This window comes from Protopterus annectens, chromosome 5.part0 (assembly GCF_019279795.1).
Source record: "Protopterus annectens isolate FY-2018-M chromosome 5.part0, PAN1.0, whole genome shotgun sequence".
NCBI classification, from domain to species: domain Eukaryota; kingdom Metazoa; phylum Chordata; order Ceratodontiformes; family Protopteridae; genus Protopterus; species Protopterus annectens.
Window position 1 is genome coordinate 378,959,865 of NC_056735.1, and position 18,002 is coordinate 378,977,866.

At 40.6% G+C, this 18,002-nt stretch overlaps 1 protein-coding gene across 3 annotated transcripts in view; it reads right to left on the minus strand.

Annotated features, from left to right (window-relative positions):
* Nucleotides 1-2,637: 2,637 nt before the first annotated feature.
* Nucleotides 2,638-18,002, minus strand: part of CCDC181 (coiled-coil domain containing 181) — a 606,866-nt gene continuing 591,501 nt past the window's right edge. For 2 of the 3 annotated variants that reach the window (XM_044072352.1, XM_044072351.1), the window contains one exon: nucleotides 2,638-3,127. In XM_044072352.1, the coding sequence (XP_043928287.1) occupies nucleotides 2,956-3,127 (172 nt within the window). In that variant the 3' untranslated portion in view covers nucleotides 2,638-2,955. The remainder of the gene's footprint in view (nucleotides 3,128-18,002) is intronic. The other variant, XM_044072353.1, reaches the window with a different exon arrangement.

Here is an 18,002-nt window from a genome sequence, read left to right on the forward strand (position 1 = left end):
ATGTTTTCTCATTCCTTGAACAGGCTCCCCATCCATGTGAAGCAGAATTCCGCCATATCCCTGTTTAAGCACAATTTGGACCAATAGATAAGAAATCAGAAATTCACCCCTGATCTGGCTCTTATGTCTCTGATTGACAGAGGTAGTCAGTAAATCACCACCAATATAAATCAAATTTGTGGGTCACATTTAGGTTGCATGACTAGGCTTATTAAGGCCCTAGCAGTCATTCGCCTAGTATACACCTATGCACTTGTTGAGACTTAGTAGCAGGTTCTTTAAAAAGGATGAAAAGATGAAGAATTGTTATACACTGAAAAAAAACTGTGGAAGAAAACATTTCCACCAAACATTTTCTTTTCTTTTTGAATTCTCAGGAATTAGTAAGTATTCTTAACAATTGAAGACCGTGGCCTGATTCTAAAAGACTTACTATCAGTCTAAGTGACCACTTACACTGAGAGTAGGTGTTTTGGAATCTGGTCCCTGTAGTAAGTAAGCCAGTTTATAGATAGGCCTTACACAGCAATAACTCACTCACACTGAGAGCAAGTCTATTGGAATCAAGGCAGAGTTGCACTGAGAGCAACTCTGGGGATTTGACCCCAAGTATTACTTCTTTGACAAGCTGGGTAAAATTCCTTTTGAAGAAAATGGCCACCAAAAAGGCAGATCCAAAGGTTGCATATATTCAGGATTGTATAAGCAGATATTCATGTCTTGTAAGCAACATAAAAGTAAACATACCTATGTCTAGCTAGCTACTTTATGCATTTCCTTCAGGGAAAGCAGCAGTAATGTTTCTACTGGGGAAGACATACCTCCTTGTGGTACATACACTAAAGTATGAGTGGCATTTTGCAAGATTTGCTGTATCAGAACAGAACAGTGGATTATGTACAGGGATTTCTTGTGAGTACTGCTCTACCTTTCAACACTATGACAAGTGAAAAACAGCAGTTTGTTAAGGATTCTGAAAAGTCACACAACAACATAGTTGATTTTTACACACACCTCAACAGTATGCAGCATAACCTTCCTTTTTGAGCTTGTTCATGTGTTAATGAATGGAATGGCAACTTAAAGATTTAGATAAAATTCAAACAAATACCTGAAAATGAACTTCATGATTAGTCTTGGGAAAGTGCTGTCCTTGTAAGAGTATTCAGTAACAGTGCCATGAGTTTGCATTTTTTTTCTCCTAGTAGCTATCACTGTTACCCAAAAGACAGACTTTACTATAACACTGATCAAGGGTATGAAAATGACATTGGTTAATTAGACAATGCACTGCCAGAAAAAATAAGGTTACCATACGTCTGGGTTTTCCCGGACACGTCCTCTTTTTTGGGCACCTGTCCAGGTAGTTTTTGAAAATTCTGCGATTTGTCCGGGTTTTAAAACCCGGACAAATTGCAGAATTTTCAAAAAACAGACATCCCTATTTCGGAGCCTTTTCTCCGCTTTGTTTTTTTTTTTTTTGATTGGCTCATACACAAGCCAATCAAAAAAAGGAGGTCTGTTCAATGCGGAACTGCTTGATGTTCCGCATTGAACAGAAGAGGGTCCGCTGTGTGCATTTTTGATTGGCTTATATATCAGTATACAAGCCAATCAAAAAGTGGAGCTCTGTTCAATGCGGAACAGCTTGATGTTCCGCACTGAACAGAAGAGGGTCTCTGTGCACATTTTTGATTAAAAGTGGAGCTCTGTTCAATGCAGAACTGCTTGATGTTCTGCACTGAACAGAAGAGGGTCCGCTGTTCGAGGTTTTGATTGGCTCGTATACCGGCATACGGGCCAATCAAAAACCCCCAAACATGGACCTTTTTTTTTTCTTTGCTCTTCAACCTAAGAGGGTAAAATAATATCTGCTGGTAGCAGCACATATTTTTTCGTCCTATTTTACATACAAAGAATTATGGTAACCCTAAGAAAAACCTATAAGAGTCATGCTTTCTTTAGCAGGTGTAGGCATTTAAGTCTTTGAAGAAAGTCTGAAAATGAGCCATGAGGCTATAATATCTAACTATGACACTGATACCATCTGTACCATCTGTGCTGAAGAACGTAAGCCCAAAGGTTATAAAATGAAAAACTCAAACCAGGATGGTAAACAAACTTGCTTGAATACAGGCCAGTAAATATGGATGTTGGTAAGTGAAATGAACTCCATTCTGAAGCTTACTATTTTTGTCATACCTGATTTCTTAAACATGCAACCCCCCCCTTTTAAAGATGAAGTCCAATGCCTCCTAATATTTTAAGAACTACACTCAAAATAATGACTTGATTTGGTAGTTAGTTCTAGCACAGGGCTTAATGGAGGTGTCAAACAAGGAAAACACCTAGTTTTGCTGGCTCATTCTAGAGAGTCAACAATCACTGCATCTGACAATCTAACCAGTTTAATCAGTGCTACCAAGAGAAGTATGAACAATTACTGAAACTGTCCGCATCAGTTAAGATTGCAGAATCTTCTAAAACTCTACTACAGAACTATAATGCATCAGCAGGAGATATTTTCCATGGAAGGAATAAGGTGAATTTCTAGAGTGTGCTTTATGATTAGGTGAAAAACACAGACCAAAACAATGTCAGGAAGGCAGTGCAATGATGAATCTTGAAGCCATATACCAAATTTCAGAAAATGTATTGATTTAAAATCAGTAGACTATCTTTACTAATTAAGGGGACTATAGCAAGTGCAAAATATAAGTGAGGGATGTCTGGATGTTAAAGTAAAGCATACAGAAAAATATATATTCATTTTTGCTAGAAAAATATTGTTTTAATGCTTTCTCTAGGTAATTTTATTGGATCTGAAATACAATTTTGCTAACATGGCCACTAGTGAACTAGAAGCACTTTAAAAACAACAATGAAATTAGGTATTAGGTACATTAATCAAAGCACACAAAATGTGTGGTTTCCTAGATTTGTCTTCTGATTGCTCTAAAATGTGTAGCCATGATAATCAATAAATCTAAATGAATTGGCCGTGTGGATACGGCATAGTAGATCTTGTGTGCGACGTGCTTTTCTTGCTTCTATTATAAGTCTTCTTGTTCGCTCTTTAGCAGCAAGCTGTTCTGTCCTTTTCTCAGCCTTCTTTCTTCTTAGCCATCTATAGGAATTTCAATAAAATATGTTTGAAGAACTGGTGGTTACCATTAAATGTTAACAATTAAAAATACATTTAACAACAGCCTAAGGAAATGGCAGATATTTTTTTCCAATATCTTTGTTTTCATTTTTTTTTCCATTCAACAGATAATCTTGTAAAGAATATCAGTTAATCATACAAAAAACAGATGAAAACATCAGAATGACATCAACTATATACAGAGTGATGAATGTCTGTTACTGTTTTCACTAAAAATGTTAGTATAAACTGTAGTTGTAAAGATTTTCCCAATACTGTTTATAATAAGATTATTAGAATTAGATACTATTAATTTCTGTGCTGATATATACTTTACTGCCATTTGCTTAAAACATCCCCATGACATTTTTGTTCTGTCATGCCAGTTTTGAGTAATATAGAGTTTAATAAATCAGAAAAGGGTAATTAGTACATGTAAATCTGATTGGGTTAAACCAGGAGGGGATATATGTAGTAATGCAAATTCTCTGGATAAGGTAGACTACTTGTATCACATTTTTTCAAGCCTGACTTTAAGGGAACACCAATATTTATATCAGCATTTGCAACTCCAAAAATTGTGGATTATATCTGCTTTTTGATGGTTACATACTGAACAGCTAGGGGATGATGTGGGGAAGAATTTATTAATTTTTTCAGGAGTCAGATATGCATTATTTAATATCATTAATTGAATACAGGCAAATTTTCTGAAAGGTATTAATTTTAATGATGATTGAACTGAATTAATTATTTGATTATATGAAACTGAAGGGTCTAATTTAGTCCGGTATTAATAGATGATAGAATTTTGATACTTAATAAAAGTAATTTATATACATCTGATATTTTCTTTTTGGAAGTAAATGCCAACCATAACAATTTGCACAAATTTATATTATGTTCAATGATTTTTAGATTGTCTAAATTTTACTGAAACAAGTTCTTTAATTTGTCTCAATATGATAAAATATCTTTTGGGGGGTTAAAAGCAATTCTCATTTCATCAAACAGAATTTTTTTTTTAGCTGAGGAAGTCAAAGTTGGCTTTATCCTTAAGTTCGAGGTAGTTAGATTTCGCATCAAGTTATTTAATTTTAGATTAGGATTGAGATGCACTGCCTGAAATATAATCACTGATTCTTTTAGATCAAGAGTAGCTAACAATTCTTGAAAATTTTAATTAAATGCTTTAGAAGTGTATGAATTTTAAAAGTTCTAAAGCTATCTTTACTTAGAAAAGGTAAATCTCTGGATTTAGACTGATATTTGCTCACAAAATTAGACCACAATTTTACCCATAATGGGTTCCATTTGTCAGGGGGTTGGTTAAATTCTGCTATTGCTATAGGTTTGCCTGAGTTTGTTATATCATAATAGACCTTAAAGTCCGGTATGGCTAATCCACCAATATTTTTAGGATATGTGAGTTTTTGATAACTGATCCTAGTAGATTTTGGAAACCATAAAATTTTGATAGACTAGTAGTCATATTTTAAAAAAAAATAATTTGAATTTTAATATTTGATGCATTAAATTGGAATAATAATCTGGGAAGGAAATGTATTTTAATAATAGCAACTTTGGATAAGAGAGATAGGTTTACTTTGTTCCATCTAAGAATACCCTGTTTTACAGTGTTCCATACTTTCCTTAAGTTGTATTGGTAAAACAGAATAGTATTAGGACAAAAGTTTATGTGCAAATATTTAAACTAATAATTTAATTTCTGTATCAGGAAGGTAGCTAAACAGATTATATTTTGGGTTTAATGGAAAAATAGAAGATTTGACTATATTCACTTTATAACTGGAAAATTTAGAGACGGTATCAATAGATTGTAGGATTTTAGGTTAGTCAGTATTAGGCAAAGAAAAATAGATATTTAGATCATTAGCAAATGCCATTAGTGGTGTCTGAGTATTTTAAACTTCAAGGATATGGTGGAAATGTTTTTGTAATATTAAAAGAAATAAGGGTTCTATATAAATATTGAATAGATAAGGAGATAATGGACATCTTTGTCTTGTTCCATTGATAAAATGAGCTTCTTCCTTGCCAATAAATATGATGTATAATGATGTATATGCATTAGTATGTAGAATTTTGATCCATTCAATGAAATATTTTGGAATATTAAACTTTGGCATAACAGAGAAAAGGAAGCCTAGATTAAATTGATCAAAGGCCTTAGTAGCATCCAAAGCTAGTACAAAATTTGAGTTGTTATGTTACTTAGAAAGTATGATTACAGTATCACTTGTAAGTGTATGATCATAGGTTTGTCTGTTTTGAATAAAGCCAGATTGGTTACATGAGATAATTTTTGGTAATATACTTTTCAGTCTATTTGCTAATAAAGATGCGTAAATTTTAATATCTATATTTATAATGGAGATCGGTCTATAGTTTAAAGGATCTTTAGCATCAGATTTGCCCTTAGAGATAAATATTGTTTTAGCACTGTTTAAATATAAATCTTTAATACCATTTTCCTTAATGTAGTTGAATAAGTGCAATAGTATTTTTGAAACTACTGGGACAAACGTTTTATAGAATTCAGCAATAATACCATCCTGGCCAGGTGATTTACCTCCTTTAAGGTTGCTGTTTGTTTGTAGGATTTCTTGTTGTGTAATCAGTGTGGTAAGATGGTTCTGTTGGTCTTGACTAATTTTGGAAATGATAAGGTACTTAAAAATGATCTTTTTCCTGAGGGTCATAGGAGAGATGATGTTCCCCATATACTTGGGAGTGTAGGTGTGTAAATATTTGTATAATCTCTTCTCTAGTGTTATAAGATTTGTCTTGCTATGATATTTCAGTTATTAGGGGAGAAGTTTTATTGACATTTATAATCTTTGCAAGAAATTTGGAAGGAACTTGGGCCCATTCCAAATATTTAGCTATGTTTTTTGTTTCATAGAATGATTGTTGTGATGCATAAAGTAAGTAAAGATCTTTCTGGAGTTTGGTTAATTGTTCTGTTAACTCAGAATTATATTTTATATGTAGTTCTTGTTCTGTTTTGTAAATCTTGTTTTTTATTAAGTTCTCTTTTGATTTATTCGATTTTTTTGTAGTACGATCCTTTACTTATAAATAGGCCTCTAATTTGAGTTTTGATAGCAGCCCGTTGAATGCCAAGTGGGATTTGAGAATAAGAGAAATTATTCAGGAAATTTTCTGATAACAAAACAATTTCTGCCTTGATGTTTTCTTTCTGGAGTAAGTTAGGATTTAAGGACCAGTTATAGTTGTTAGTCCCTAGATTACAAGTATTAGACCAGTTTATACTAAGAAAAAATTCTAGAATGGTCAGAGAAGAACCTGGGTTCTACATGAAAAGCAATATCAGAAGTTAAAACTATTCCTGATATCAGAAAGAAATCTATTCCTGCCCATGTTTTGTATCAATGAGAATAATAGGTATATTTTGTCAGGGTAGTTTTATTGTCTTGAAAATTAGAAGGTTCCTAAAGACTAAAATCTGTTTTAATTCCAATATGGCATCAGATGCAAAGAAGTTTTATGATTTACTTCTGCTTGTTCTCTCATTAATGGGATCAACAACGGCATTCCAATCCCCACCAAGAATGTAGTAATGATTTGAAAAGAAAGATAAGAGTTTTTATATTATCATGAAAAATTCATGCTGTTTAGAGCAAGATGCATACAAATTTATTAATAAAACTGGTTTATCAAAGAATGTATTTTTAACAACCATGTAACACCATCTTCCCTCATTATCTGAGCCTTGCTTTAATATTATGTCCTTAAAAGATTCTTTGATAATAATTGCAACACCAGTGCTATTTGACTTACTGCCTGACTCAGTGATTGTTTTGATATACTTCTTCCGCTTCACCTGAGACCCTTGAGTAGATGTCATGAGTCTCTTGGACAAAAAACTATTTCAGCTTTTGATTTAAATGTTAAAATAAGGAATGGTTTTCTTTTTTTCCCATTTGGATTCCATTAACATTCAATGAGTCTATTCCCCACATCATTTTCTCCTAACAGTATATTTATTGGGATGGTGATTGTATAAGTTTCAAGGTTCATGCTCCAAAAGTTTAAAATTGGTCTTAATGGAAAAGCCAGCCAGCACTTAATTCTTCCTGGAAAATCCCTGTGCCTTACCATGACCTCACAACTCTAGGAACATATTAAATTAACAACATATAAAGGGTTAAATATGTAAAGTTCCAATAACATAATTACTATACATACTTTTAGCTTGTTTGAAATTATGTTTAGAATAATGTACTTTTAACAAAAGGCAAGTAATTCATAGCTGTCCTATAACATCTCTGTTCTCAGCTATTAGGTTCACTGTGAAAAGACAACTGTGAGTGATAAGTACGTAATCTGATAAAAAATAAGGTGAACAGTTATTACAAGTTCACATCAATTTATTAATTTTTCTTAAATTAAGTATATTTTTAGCTTTAAGTATTATTAATAAGGGTCTATATTAGAAAATCGAAGTTTCAAAACTTCGAATGTTCTAATATCAACCCCTATTCCGAGAAAGCTGAAAACATCGAACATACACAACAGCTAATTTTTTCCTAGGGAAAAAATTTGCTGTTCCAAAACACATACACACAACATAAGCACACCAAACAGCAATCCACACACATACACCTAAAATCTTACACCTAACCCTACACTAAACTATACACACACCACTATCCACTTACCTTAACCCAAACCCTAACCCTAAGGTCCGTCACTATCGCACACTCACCTCACCCGTGCCCCAACCCTAACTCACCTACCCTGCCCTAACCCTCACGTCCACACAATCGCACACATACCTGACCCACGTCCTAACCCTAACTCACCTAACCCGCCCTAACCCTCAAGTCCACACAATCGCACACATACCTAAACCGCGCCCTAACCCTAACACACCTAACCTGCCCTAACCCTCACGTCTACACAATCGCACACATACCTAACCCGCACCCTAACCCTAACTAACCTAACCTGCACTCAATCGCACACTTACCTGAACCCGACCCGTAACATTCCACCACAGTGCTGAAAATACCGAAGCAACAAAAACAGTCAACTGAATTCTTTCCCTATGAAAAAAATTCAGTTTTCTGTTGCTTCGATATTTTCAGCTTTCGCTGGATAGGGGTCGATATTACAACATTTGAAGTTTTGAAACTTCAGTGTTCTAATACAGACCCATTAATAAGACTGATTAAAAGAAAAAAAGGAAAAGTATTGCTTTAAAAACTCAAGCTATATATATTTGCTTTAAAAACTCAAGCTATATATATATATATATATATATATATATATATATATATATATATATATATATATATATATATAAACAAAGCCAGCATCTGACATTCATAACAATTGCAATAGTAAGGTTCAGTATATTAAATCACTTCTGTCTAGAGGTAAACAGAAAATAGAAAGTGCATTAGAACAGATAGTTATGTACTCACCATAACAATCGATGTATGTGGTCCATCTCACCTACATCGGCTCCAACTCGGCCAGCTATTTCTCTAGCATGAAGTCTCTAATTGGCTGGGCTAATCTGGTATCTCAAGATGCACCTCACCCTAGCCCCAGATCTTGTTTGCAACCATACCAATCATAACCCATACACAACCAACACTGGAAGGAATTCCAGCCAAAGGAAGAAAAAAAACACTGACCTTGAAGGGTTCACAGAGCCAATATTCCTCCAAATCCTCTAGGAAGGGGGCAGGTGGGAGGGTATATAAGAATGTAGGCGAGATGGACCACATACATCGATCATTATGGTGAGTACATAACTAACTGATGTTATGTGGTCCTATCTCGCCTACATTCTTTACTCACGGGACAGCGTCCCCAGCACCTCTATCCTGGGAGGCTCATAGGAAGATACTCCTGAGAACCATGGAACCAAAGGAAGCCTGGCCCCTAGAAGCCACGTCCAGCTTGCAATGAGTAATAAAGGTGTGAGGAGAGGCCCAGGTGGCCGCAGCACACAAATATCATCCAATGAAAGCCTGGCATGGTAAGCTATTGATGTAGACATTGCCTTGGTAGAGTGAGCTTTGATGGGAAAAGGTAAATTTCTGCCTGCTGATGAGTAGATAAAGGAAATACGATCTTTGATCCATTTAGAAATTGTGCACTTGGAAATAGGACAACCTGCTTTATTCTCTGAGAAGGACACAAACAGTTGATCAAACTTCATAACATGCTTAGTCCTGTGTAAGTAGAACCTCAGTTGTCTGTGCACATCCAACTGATGGAATCTGAACTCTGCTTTATTGGAAAAGTTTGGAAAGAACACTGGTAACTCAATAGATTGATGGAGATTAAGAGTGGATGACACCTTTGGAAGGAAGGACGGATTAAGTCTCAAGGAAACTCTGTCCTTATGAAAGGTCAAATACGGAAGTTTAATGGACAGAGCTTGAAGTTCTGATACTCTTCTGGCCAATGTAATGGCTATTAGAAACGCCATCTTCCAAGATAAGAATTTCAATTCACAGGTGGCAGCTGGTTCAAAGGGCGGTGAAGTGATGGCTTGTAGCACAAGGTTTAGATCCCATGGCATGACAGGTTCTGAAACAGGAGGGCGAAGTAACCAAGCGCCTTTCAAGAAGGCCTTACAGAGTTTATGGCCCATAAGAGAGGGCTCGTAAAATGTGTGAAAATTGGAAATTGCAGCCAACTGCACCTTAATGGTAGCGGGTGCAGAGCTCTGATGGAAAAGCATGGCTAAAAAATCTAAGACCGACGGAATTGGGGCTGTGAAGGGGTCCAAACCTTGGGCCTGAGCCCAAATGGAGAATCTCTTCCATTTGCTGGAATAAATCCTTCTGGTGGAAGACTTATGAGATGAAGACAAGATGTGTACCACCTCAGGTGAAAAGGAATGTCGTCTAACTAGTGATGGAAGTGGAGCAGCCAGGCTGTCAACCTGAGGGTTCACAGGGAGGGATGGAGCTGTCCTGACATGTGAATCAGGAGGTCTGGCACTGGGTCCAGAGTCCAAGGACCGTCCACTGCGTACTGCTGAAGAAAGGGGAACCATACTTGTCGAGGCCAGAGTGGAGCAATAAGAATCATCCTGCTTCCCAAGGATATGGCTTTCTGAATCACTCTTGGTAACAGAGGAAACGGAGGGAAAGCGTAGACCAGACCGGGGGGCCAATCATGGACTAGAGCGTCCCTGGGTGACTCCCCCTGTGGGGGGATCAGTGTGAAATACTCGCTGCATTTGGCATTGAGGGGACTGGGGAAGAGATTGCAGCAAGGCTGACCCCACCTGTTGACAATTTGAACCACCACTCGGTTGTTCAGGGACCACTCGTAAGGCATCAGAACAGCACTGCTCAGCTTGTCCGCTATCACATTGGACTTTCCCAGAATGTGCGTTGCCACTAAAAACCATTGGGAAGATACTGCCCAATGCCACACTCACATGGCCTCACTGCAGAGGGGGTAAGACTTGGTTCCCCCCTGCTTGTTTAGATACCACACCATGGACATGCTGTCTGAGTGAACTGCAATTGTTCTCAGAGGAAGAGAGGTTTGGAGTGCTCACAATGTTAGAAACACTGCTCTCATCTCCAGGACACTGATGTGCAGGAGTACCTCGTGATCTTGCCATGTGCCTTGGATCGTCTTGCCCAGATAATGCCCCCCCACTCCATCTGGGAGGCATCTGTGGTCACCGTGGCCACTGGAGACATAGGAATCAAGCTCCTCCCTTTGTCCAGATTGCGGAACGTAGCCACCAGCAGAGGTCCCGTTTGCACCATTCAGTGAGAAGTATCAAGTGGGAAAGAGGAAGTTTCTGAAATGACCATTGTACAGAAAGGAGCCATTGTATGATCCACATGTGTAACCTGGCCAGAGGCACCAGCATGATGGTGGCAGCCATGGAACCCAACAGCTGGAGAACTAACCTGGCTTGAACTCTTTTGAGGGGCAACAGTGCGTGGATCTGAGACTGCAGCACTCTTATTCTCTCTTGTGGCAGAAAGGCCCACATTTGAATAGAATCTAGCTTTGCACCTATAAAAACAACACGCTGTGAGGGCAGCAAGGCAGACTTTTCCCAGTTCAAAGTAATTCCTAGTTGTTGACAAAGTGCAATGGCAGTCTCCCTGGCTTGAATGAGGAGATGCCTGGTGGGGGCGGTGAGAAGCCAGTCATCCAGATACAGAAACACCTGGAATCCCTGACGTCTCAGGTGAGCTGTCACCACTGCCAAACACTTGGTAAACACCCTGGGGGCTGTGGTGAGACCAAAGGGCTGGGCATGAAACTGGAAGTGACTGGCTCCTAGCCAGAAGTGTAAGTGACTCCTGGATGCCTTTTCCATTTTGATGTGGTAGTAGGCATCCTTGAGATTGATGGAGCATATCCATACTCTTTTTTCCAGCAATGGAAAAATGGACTGAAGCGTGACCATTCGGAACTTGGACTTCAGAATGTAGTGATTCAGTCGACTGAGATCCAGAATGGATCTCAGGTCCCCTGTTCTTTTCGGCACCAAAAAGATTCTTGAGTAAGTTCCTGATCCGATATGGTCTGAGGGGACTGGTTGGATGACTCCTTTTTTTAGCAGCTTTGCAACTTCTAGGGCTGCTTGATCACGTTGATGGGTGGGACGTCTGGGATTCTTCTGACTGGAGGGGGTGTTGATAAAAGGGGATAGTGTAACCTCCGGTAACTATTCGAAGCACCCAACAATCCTGGGTGATACTTTCCCAGGCTTCCGGGTGCAACAAAATTCGGCCCCTGACTGGCTCTGGAACAGCACAGTTGGGCAATGCCTCAGGAACACTGAAAGGAAGATCCGCGAAAGGAATCACGGTCTCCTGAGTTGCAGGGGCCACCTCTGCCTCTAGGATGGCGTCTTCCAGAATAATTTCCCCCTCCTCTGCCTCTGGAGGGGGACTCACCTTGAGCTACAGGGAAGGACCTCTGAGACTTTTTGAACCACATTTTCCCTCCTCTCTGAGCCTTGGGGTAAGGCCTAGAAGGGAGAGAGAAATGGGCCCCTACAGCAGATAGGGTCTTTCCCTCCTGTTCGCATCTGGTGAGGGTGTTTTTCACTTTGGTCCTGAAGGGAGAGGACCCATCAAAGGGGGCGTCAGTGAAGGAAGACTTAAAGGCCTCCGCGAAATGATACAGGCACATCCAGGCTTGCCTTCTAAGAGCTACACCTGAGCTAGCTGCCCTACTCGCCCCTTTGGCAGCATAAGATATGAGCCTCATGGACGAGTTGACAATGGAACCAAGGGTAGACAACTGGGCATTAATAGTCTGCGCTACTGCCTCAGGCATGTTACCCATCAGAGTATCTCCTAGCTCCTTAAGGAGATCTCCTTGAAGCCGAGTGAAATGACAAAGGTAATTCAGCGACCGCAAAGTAAAGGTCGCCAAAGACAGGGTACGCTTCCCGTATCAGTCCATACTCCTGGACTCCTTGTTAGGAGGATGGACGGAAGAAGAAGCCTCTGCAACTTCCTGCTGAGTGGCTGCCGCCACCACCAAGGCATCTACAGAAACCCCTTTGGTCAGAAACTCTTTCACTGGAGGAGCAGAAAGGAACTTATTTGGATGTCTGGGCACCGGTTCCATGGAATTAGGGTTCTCCCACACCCTTCGACAAATCAAATCCAGGAGTTCGTTGAAGGGTGGAGACACCCAGGAGGCAGAGGGTTGAGCTCCGAAGGCCTTGAGGAATACCAACTCCTCCTCAGAGGGGGCCTTAGAAGGCCAGTCACCTCTCTGCCTCAAAATCTCCAGGATGTCAGAGAAAGAGATGTCATCGGAGGACGACTTGGGGAACCCCTCTGACTCCTTGAGGTCGGTATCAGAAGTGAGGGACTCGTCCTGAGAGTCTATGTGCTTCCTCTTGCACAACTTCTTTCTAGGGGGCTCCTTAGGCACCAACTCTGAGGAGCCCTCAGAAAGTAGGGGACCGCTCAAGGGGGTATCCCCAGACCTTTGGGCTCTGCCATCCATGGATAGGGGGTGTCAGAGTCTCTAGCCGGGGTGTAGGGGGGTGGAGTGACCGATTCAGGTGATGTAACTGACGATCTGGCCAGTGCGCTCCTCATGGCCTCGAAGGCAGGCCCCCCCCAAATCCGAGGACCGACCCATCTCCGAGACCACGACCAAAGTCGAGATTCCCTGAGCCGATGCACCGAGGGGAGACTCAGAACCGACAGGAGTCCTGAGGTATCCCCCTTGGGTTCGACTGAGGAAACCCGAGTACCAAAACCAGAGGATGGAACCGACATGGTTGGAGCCAATGCCAGCTCCGATAAACTTACATAGGGTATCGAAGCCAACACGAGAACATCACTCGGCGTGGAGCACTCCGGCTCTGATGACACATGGGTGCTCAGAGGAGGAATCATCAGTACCAGGATAGGGACTGGCTCCGGAGCCGACTGGGTCAGAGCCGAAAACAGTTTTGCTAACACCGGTGACTGCAGAAGCCTCTGGACCACCCTATCCATATCCAAATCAGACAGCCTAGAGGATTTGGAAGAAATAGAAGGAGATCGGGATCTCCTACCTGAAGACTCATGCCTGACACTGGGTGACCGACTCCGAATAGGCTTCAATAATATCTGAGCCGAGGTCGACTCCAGTACAACAGATACCTCTTGCGGCCTCAAGGACAATGGAGCCAAGGAGGTAGTATCCATTTTCGAAAACTTCTCCTGCGGCCCCGAGGACAATGGAGCCAAGGAGGAAGTATCCACTTTTGAAACTTTCTCTGGCGGCTCTGAAGAGGCAGACTGAGCCGGAGATCTTTTCTTGGCCGTAGAAGGCTTAGACTTAGCACTAGAAGAAGAAGAAGAATCTAAGGCCTCCTCAAAGGAGGGCTTAATCAGGCCCTTAAAAATCAGCTTATTTTTTCTTTCCTGCAGTACCCTAGGGCTAAAAACGTGGCAAAAACTGCAGGACTCTGGTAGGTGAATAGCACCAAGACAATAAACACAGATGGAATGCCCATCTGTAGTGGACATTTTGTAGCCACATTTTGTACACTTCTTAAACCCGGAGGGTTTATGTTCTTCCTGCTCTTTAGACATGATAAACAACCGCACATTTCTCAACCGACAGAGACAGACACAACAGGAAGGCGGGAAAAAACAAATAATACTAATGGCCAAGGAAACTCTAATTTAAACGTTTCTTTGGAGGGAAACTAACCACCGACAAACCAAATCCAGCACAGTTTAACAAGGGAACAACACTGGAGAGGACTAGGTCCTCTAACTTAAATGGGCCTAGCCCGCGAAACAGAGGGATACCACAAAAAAAACACAGTACTCACAAACGCTCAAAAGAAACTTGCCAAAAAAGAAGACTAGCTATTAAAATAGCTTTTACAAGACAACAGACTGCTAAAATAATTAGAAAAAGTATTTGAAAGGGTACTTAGCCACAGCCAAGCGAGACCACATCCTAACTCTATGAGCGGCAAATGAGATCTGGGGCTAGGGAGAGGTGCATCTTGGGATACCGGGTTAGCCCAGCCAATTAGAGACTTTGTGCTAGAGAAATAGTTGGCCGAGTCGGAGATGATTCTCGGCTCCAAACCCCGTGAGTAAGGAATGTAGGCGAGATAGGACCACATAACATCAACAGTTAACAAATTTAAACCATATTTCAAATCATTCTTGAGCCAAAAATATGTGTTCTACATCAGTAAAGTTTCCAATAAAGGTAGGGCACTCCAAACATTACGTCAAGTCTGTGACTTGTACTTTTTACAGTTTTTAAACACTATGAAAAGATCTTGAATCTGCAGAAGGTAGACATAAACTATAATAATCCAGTCTAATAGACTATAACAGATCTCATTGAGGAGAAAGAATACAAGGTGAAGGACCAGATGAAAAGACAAGAAATGTGGAAAACGCATATATAGTTGCAAGTATAGAAAACTTCTGGAAGAACCTCATGTTGATCAGGAACAAACACAGGAATGGTTAAGGAGAGATGAATTCAAACCAAGAGATGAAGGGTTAATATTGGCTGCCCAAGACAGTGTGCTACGTACACACTGGTTTACAAATTCCATTGAACATGTGGGAGAAACAGACAAATGTAGGTTTTGTAAAACTGAACTGGAAACAGTCGCATACCTCATTGCTGTCTGTGGCATACTAATGGCAGAAGGACTGTATACTGAAAGGCATAAAGTGACAAGACTGTTGCACTGGGGATTGTGCAAACATTATGGTATTGAAGTGGCTGAAAAACACTGGAAACATGCGCCACAAAGCATCATAGAAAATGATGAAGTCTACATTAGATGTATTCATCCATTAAAAACAGTTCAAAAGATAGATGCTAGAAAACTGGATACAGCGGTCTAAGAAAAGAAGACAAAAATAGCATTGATCATTGAAATCACCACACCCACTAACTACAGTGTCCTGCATAGAGAGAGAGAGAGAGAGAGAGTTATAAAATATCAGGATTTGCAAGCAGAAACTAGAGCAATGTGGAAGAATGATACCTTGATAGTTCCAATAGTAGTAGGAACAATGAGTCTTATAAAAAAGAGTCTACAATCATTTAGATATATTACCAATACACGTAACTCCATACGAACTGCAGAAGGAGTCATTACTGGGCACATTGTGGGTACTGCAAAGAGCACTTTTGGCTGACATTATAGAGTGAAACAATACTAATTTCATAAACTTTAATTGTACTTTGACTTAGGAATGGGGTTGTTTCCTGTCATCGTATTAGAAACCCAAAAGATTTGGAGAAATTAAAAAAACGGAGAAAAGTTGAAAAAAAGAAGTTATGTACTCACCATAACTTCAGTTCCATCTGAGTAGTTGTACTTCATTTGTCTTCAACCTGTGGGAATATGGATCCATATCGGATCCGAGCCGGCAAATATTACTAGCATCAGCTCCAAGCTTCAGATTCCTCCCCTTACCCATAATACACCTCCACTACCTTCCATCCCCAGATCGAGTTTGCTGAACTTATACTTAGAACCCTACCTGATAATATACTTGTGACCTATACTGCAGCCTATAGGCTGATCATGCGTCAAGGTCCGGGGGAAGGAGGGAGGGATGGTTTAAGACAAATGAAGTACAACTACTCAGATGGAACTTTATGGTGAGTACATAACTTCTTTATCTGAAGTAGTTTACTTCATTTGATCTTCAACCTGTGGGACAGAGTCCCCAGCTACTAAAAATACTGGGAGGCCCTCATGGAAGGATATTCTGGAGCACCGCGGAACCAAAGGATGCTTTCCTTCTTGAAATAGGTTCATAGGTTCATAGGTAGGTACTAGGCTATCTGCCCGAAGGCATTTATAAGCCTAGCCAGAATGTGTTGGCTTTCACTGCCCCCTTAGATTAGTTCCCTGTGCCTCTGTCCAGCACAGCCACTTAAGTGATCCCCGGGGTAAACTTTCTGTTTCCCATCCACTCATCAAGGTTTCTCTTGAAGAGTGTTAATGAGGAGCTCTGCCTAATGTAGATTGGAATCTTGTTCCAAAGCATGGGAAGTCTCTGGGACAGGAATCTATCCCTCCAGCACATCCTATTTATTGCTGTGGTGAGGTTTAGATCCCTTGAGCATGTGGCTCGAGGGGATGAGGTTTCCTTTAGGTGGAGCATGTCCATCAATTCTGGGTTGAACATGGCCTTGTATGTCAGACAGAGATCACCTCTGAGTAGGTGGTATGAAACTGAGTACAGCTGGACTTTCTTCAGTTGAGCTACGTAGGGCATCTGTTTGAGGCCAGTGATCCTCTTGTTGAGGTACTTCTGTGGTCTTTCCAGCTGCTGCAGGTGTCTTGTAAGGTAAATCCCAAATGGGGCATTGTACTCTATGATGGGTCTAATGAGTGATGAGTAGAGAGGGACAATGACCTCTTTTGATCTGGATGCAAATCCTTTTGTGATTAGGTGGGCCACATAGACGGATTTTCTAACCAGTTTGGCAATGTGATTATCAAAGGAGAGATTACTATCTACTTGGGTCCCCAGATCTCTTATTATGTCTTCCGTATTTAGGGGACTACCACCTATGTGGTAGTTTGTGGGTACTTTGTTTTTTCCGAAGGGGATGACTATGCACCTTTTGGCATTTAGCTTGAGGCCATGATTTTGACACCAGGTATCCGTCTCAGTGAGACCCTTTTGGAGGATGTCTGCATCAGCCAGAGAGTCAATTATAGCCCCCAGTTTGCAGTCGTCTGTGAACTTGGTCAGCCATAGTCCTCCTGTGCTTGCTTGTACCTCTGAGAAGTATATGCCGAACAGGAGGGGTCCTACAACTGAGCCCTGGGGAACGCCACTTGTAACCGGTTTAGAGTCGGACCTAGCTCCCACAACTCTCACCATGTGGGTTCTGTCCATGAGCCAGTTGGCAACCCATCTTGTGATGTACAGGGTTATGTTCAGGCTGGTGAGCTTGTTTATAATACCAGAATGGGGAATGGTGTTGAGGGCCTTTGCGAGGTCTAGGTAGGCTGTGTGTACCACCTTCCCTCGTCTATAGCCTTGGTAACTGATTCAAAGAAGCCCACCAGATTTAGGAGGCATGATCTGCCCTTAACAAACAAACTGAGTAGGGTCCAGTGTTTGGAGGTTCCCAATGTCTCTGTTAATGAGTTCCATGATGATGCGCTCCATAGCCTTGCAGACCAAGCTAGTCAGGCTTATGGGCTATAGTTCCCAGGGTCTGTTGTGGCTCTACCTTTGTGGAGCGGAATAACCGTGCTGTGCACCACTCTATGGGTATGTAGCCTGTGGAGAGGCTGAGTTTGAACAGTGTGTTTAGGTGAGGGGTTAGTTCATCTTTGAGC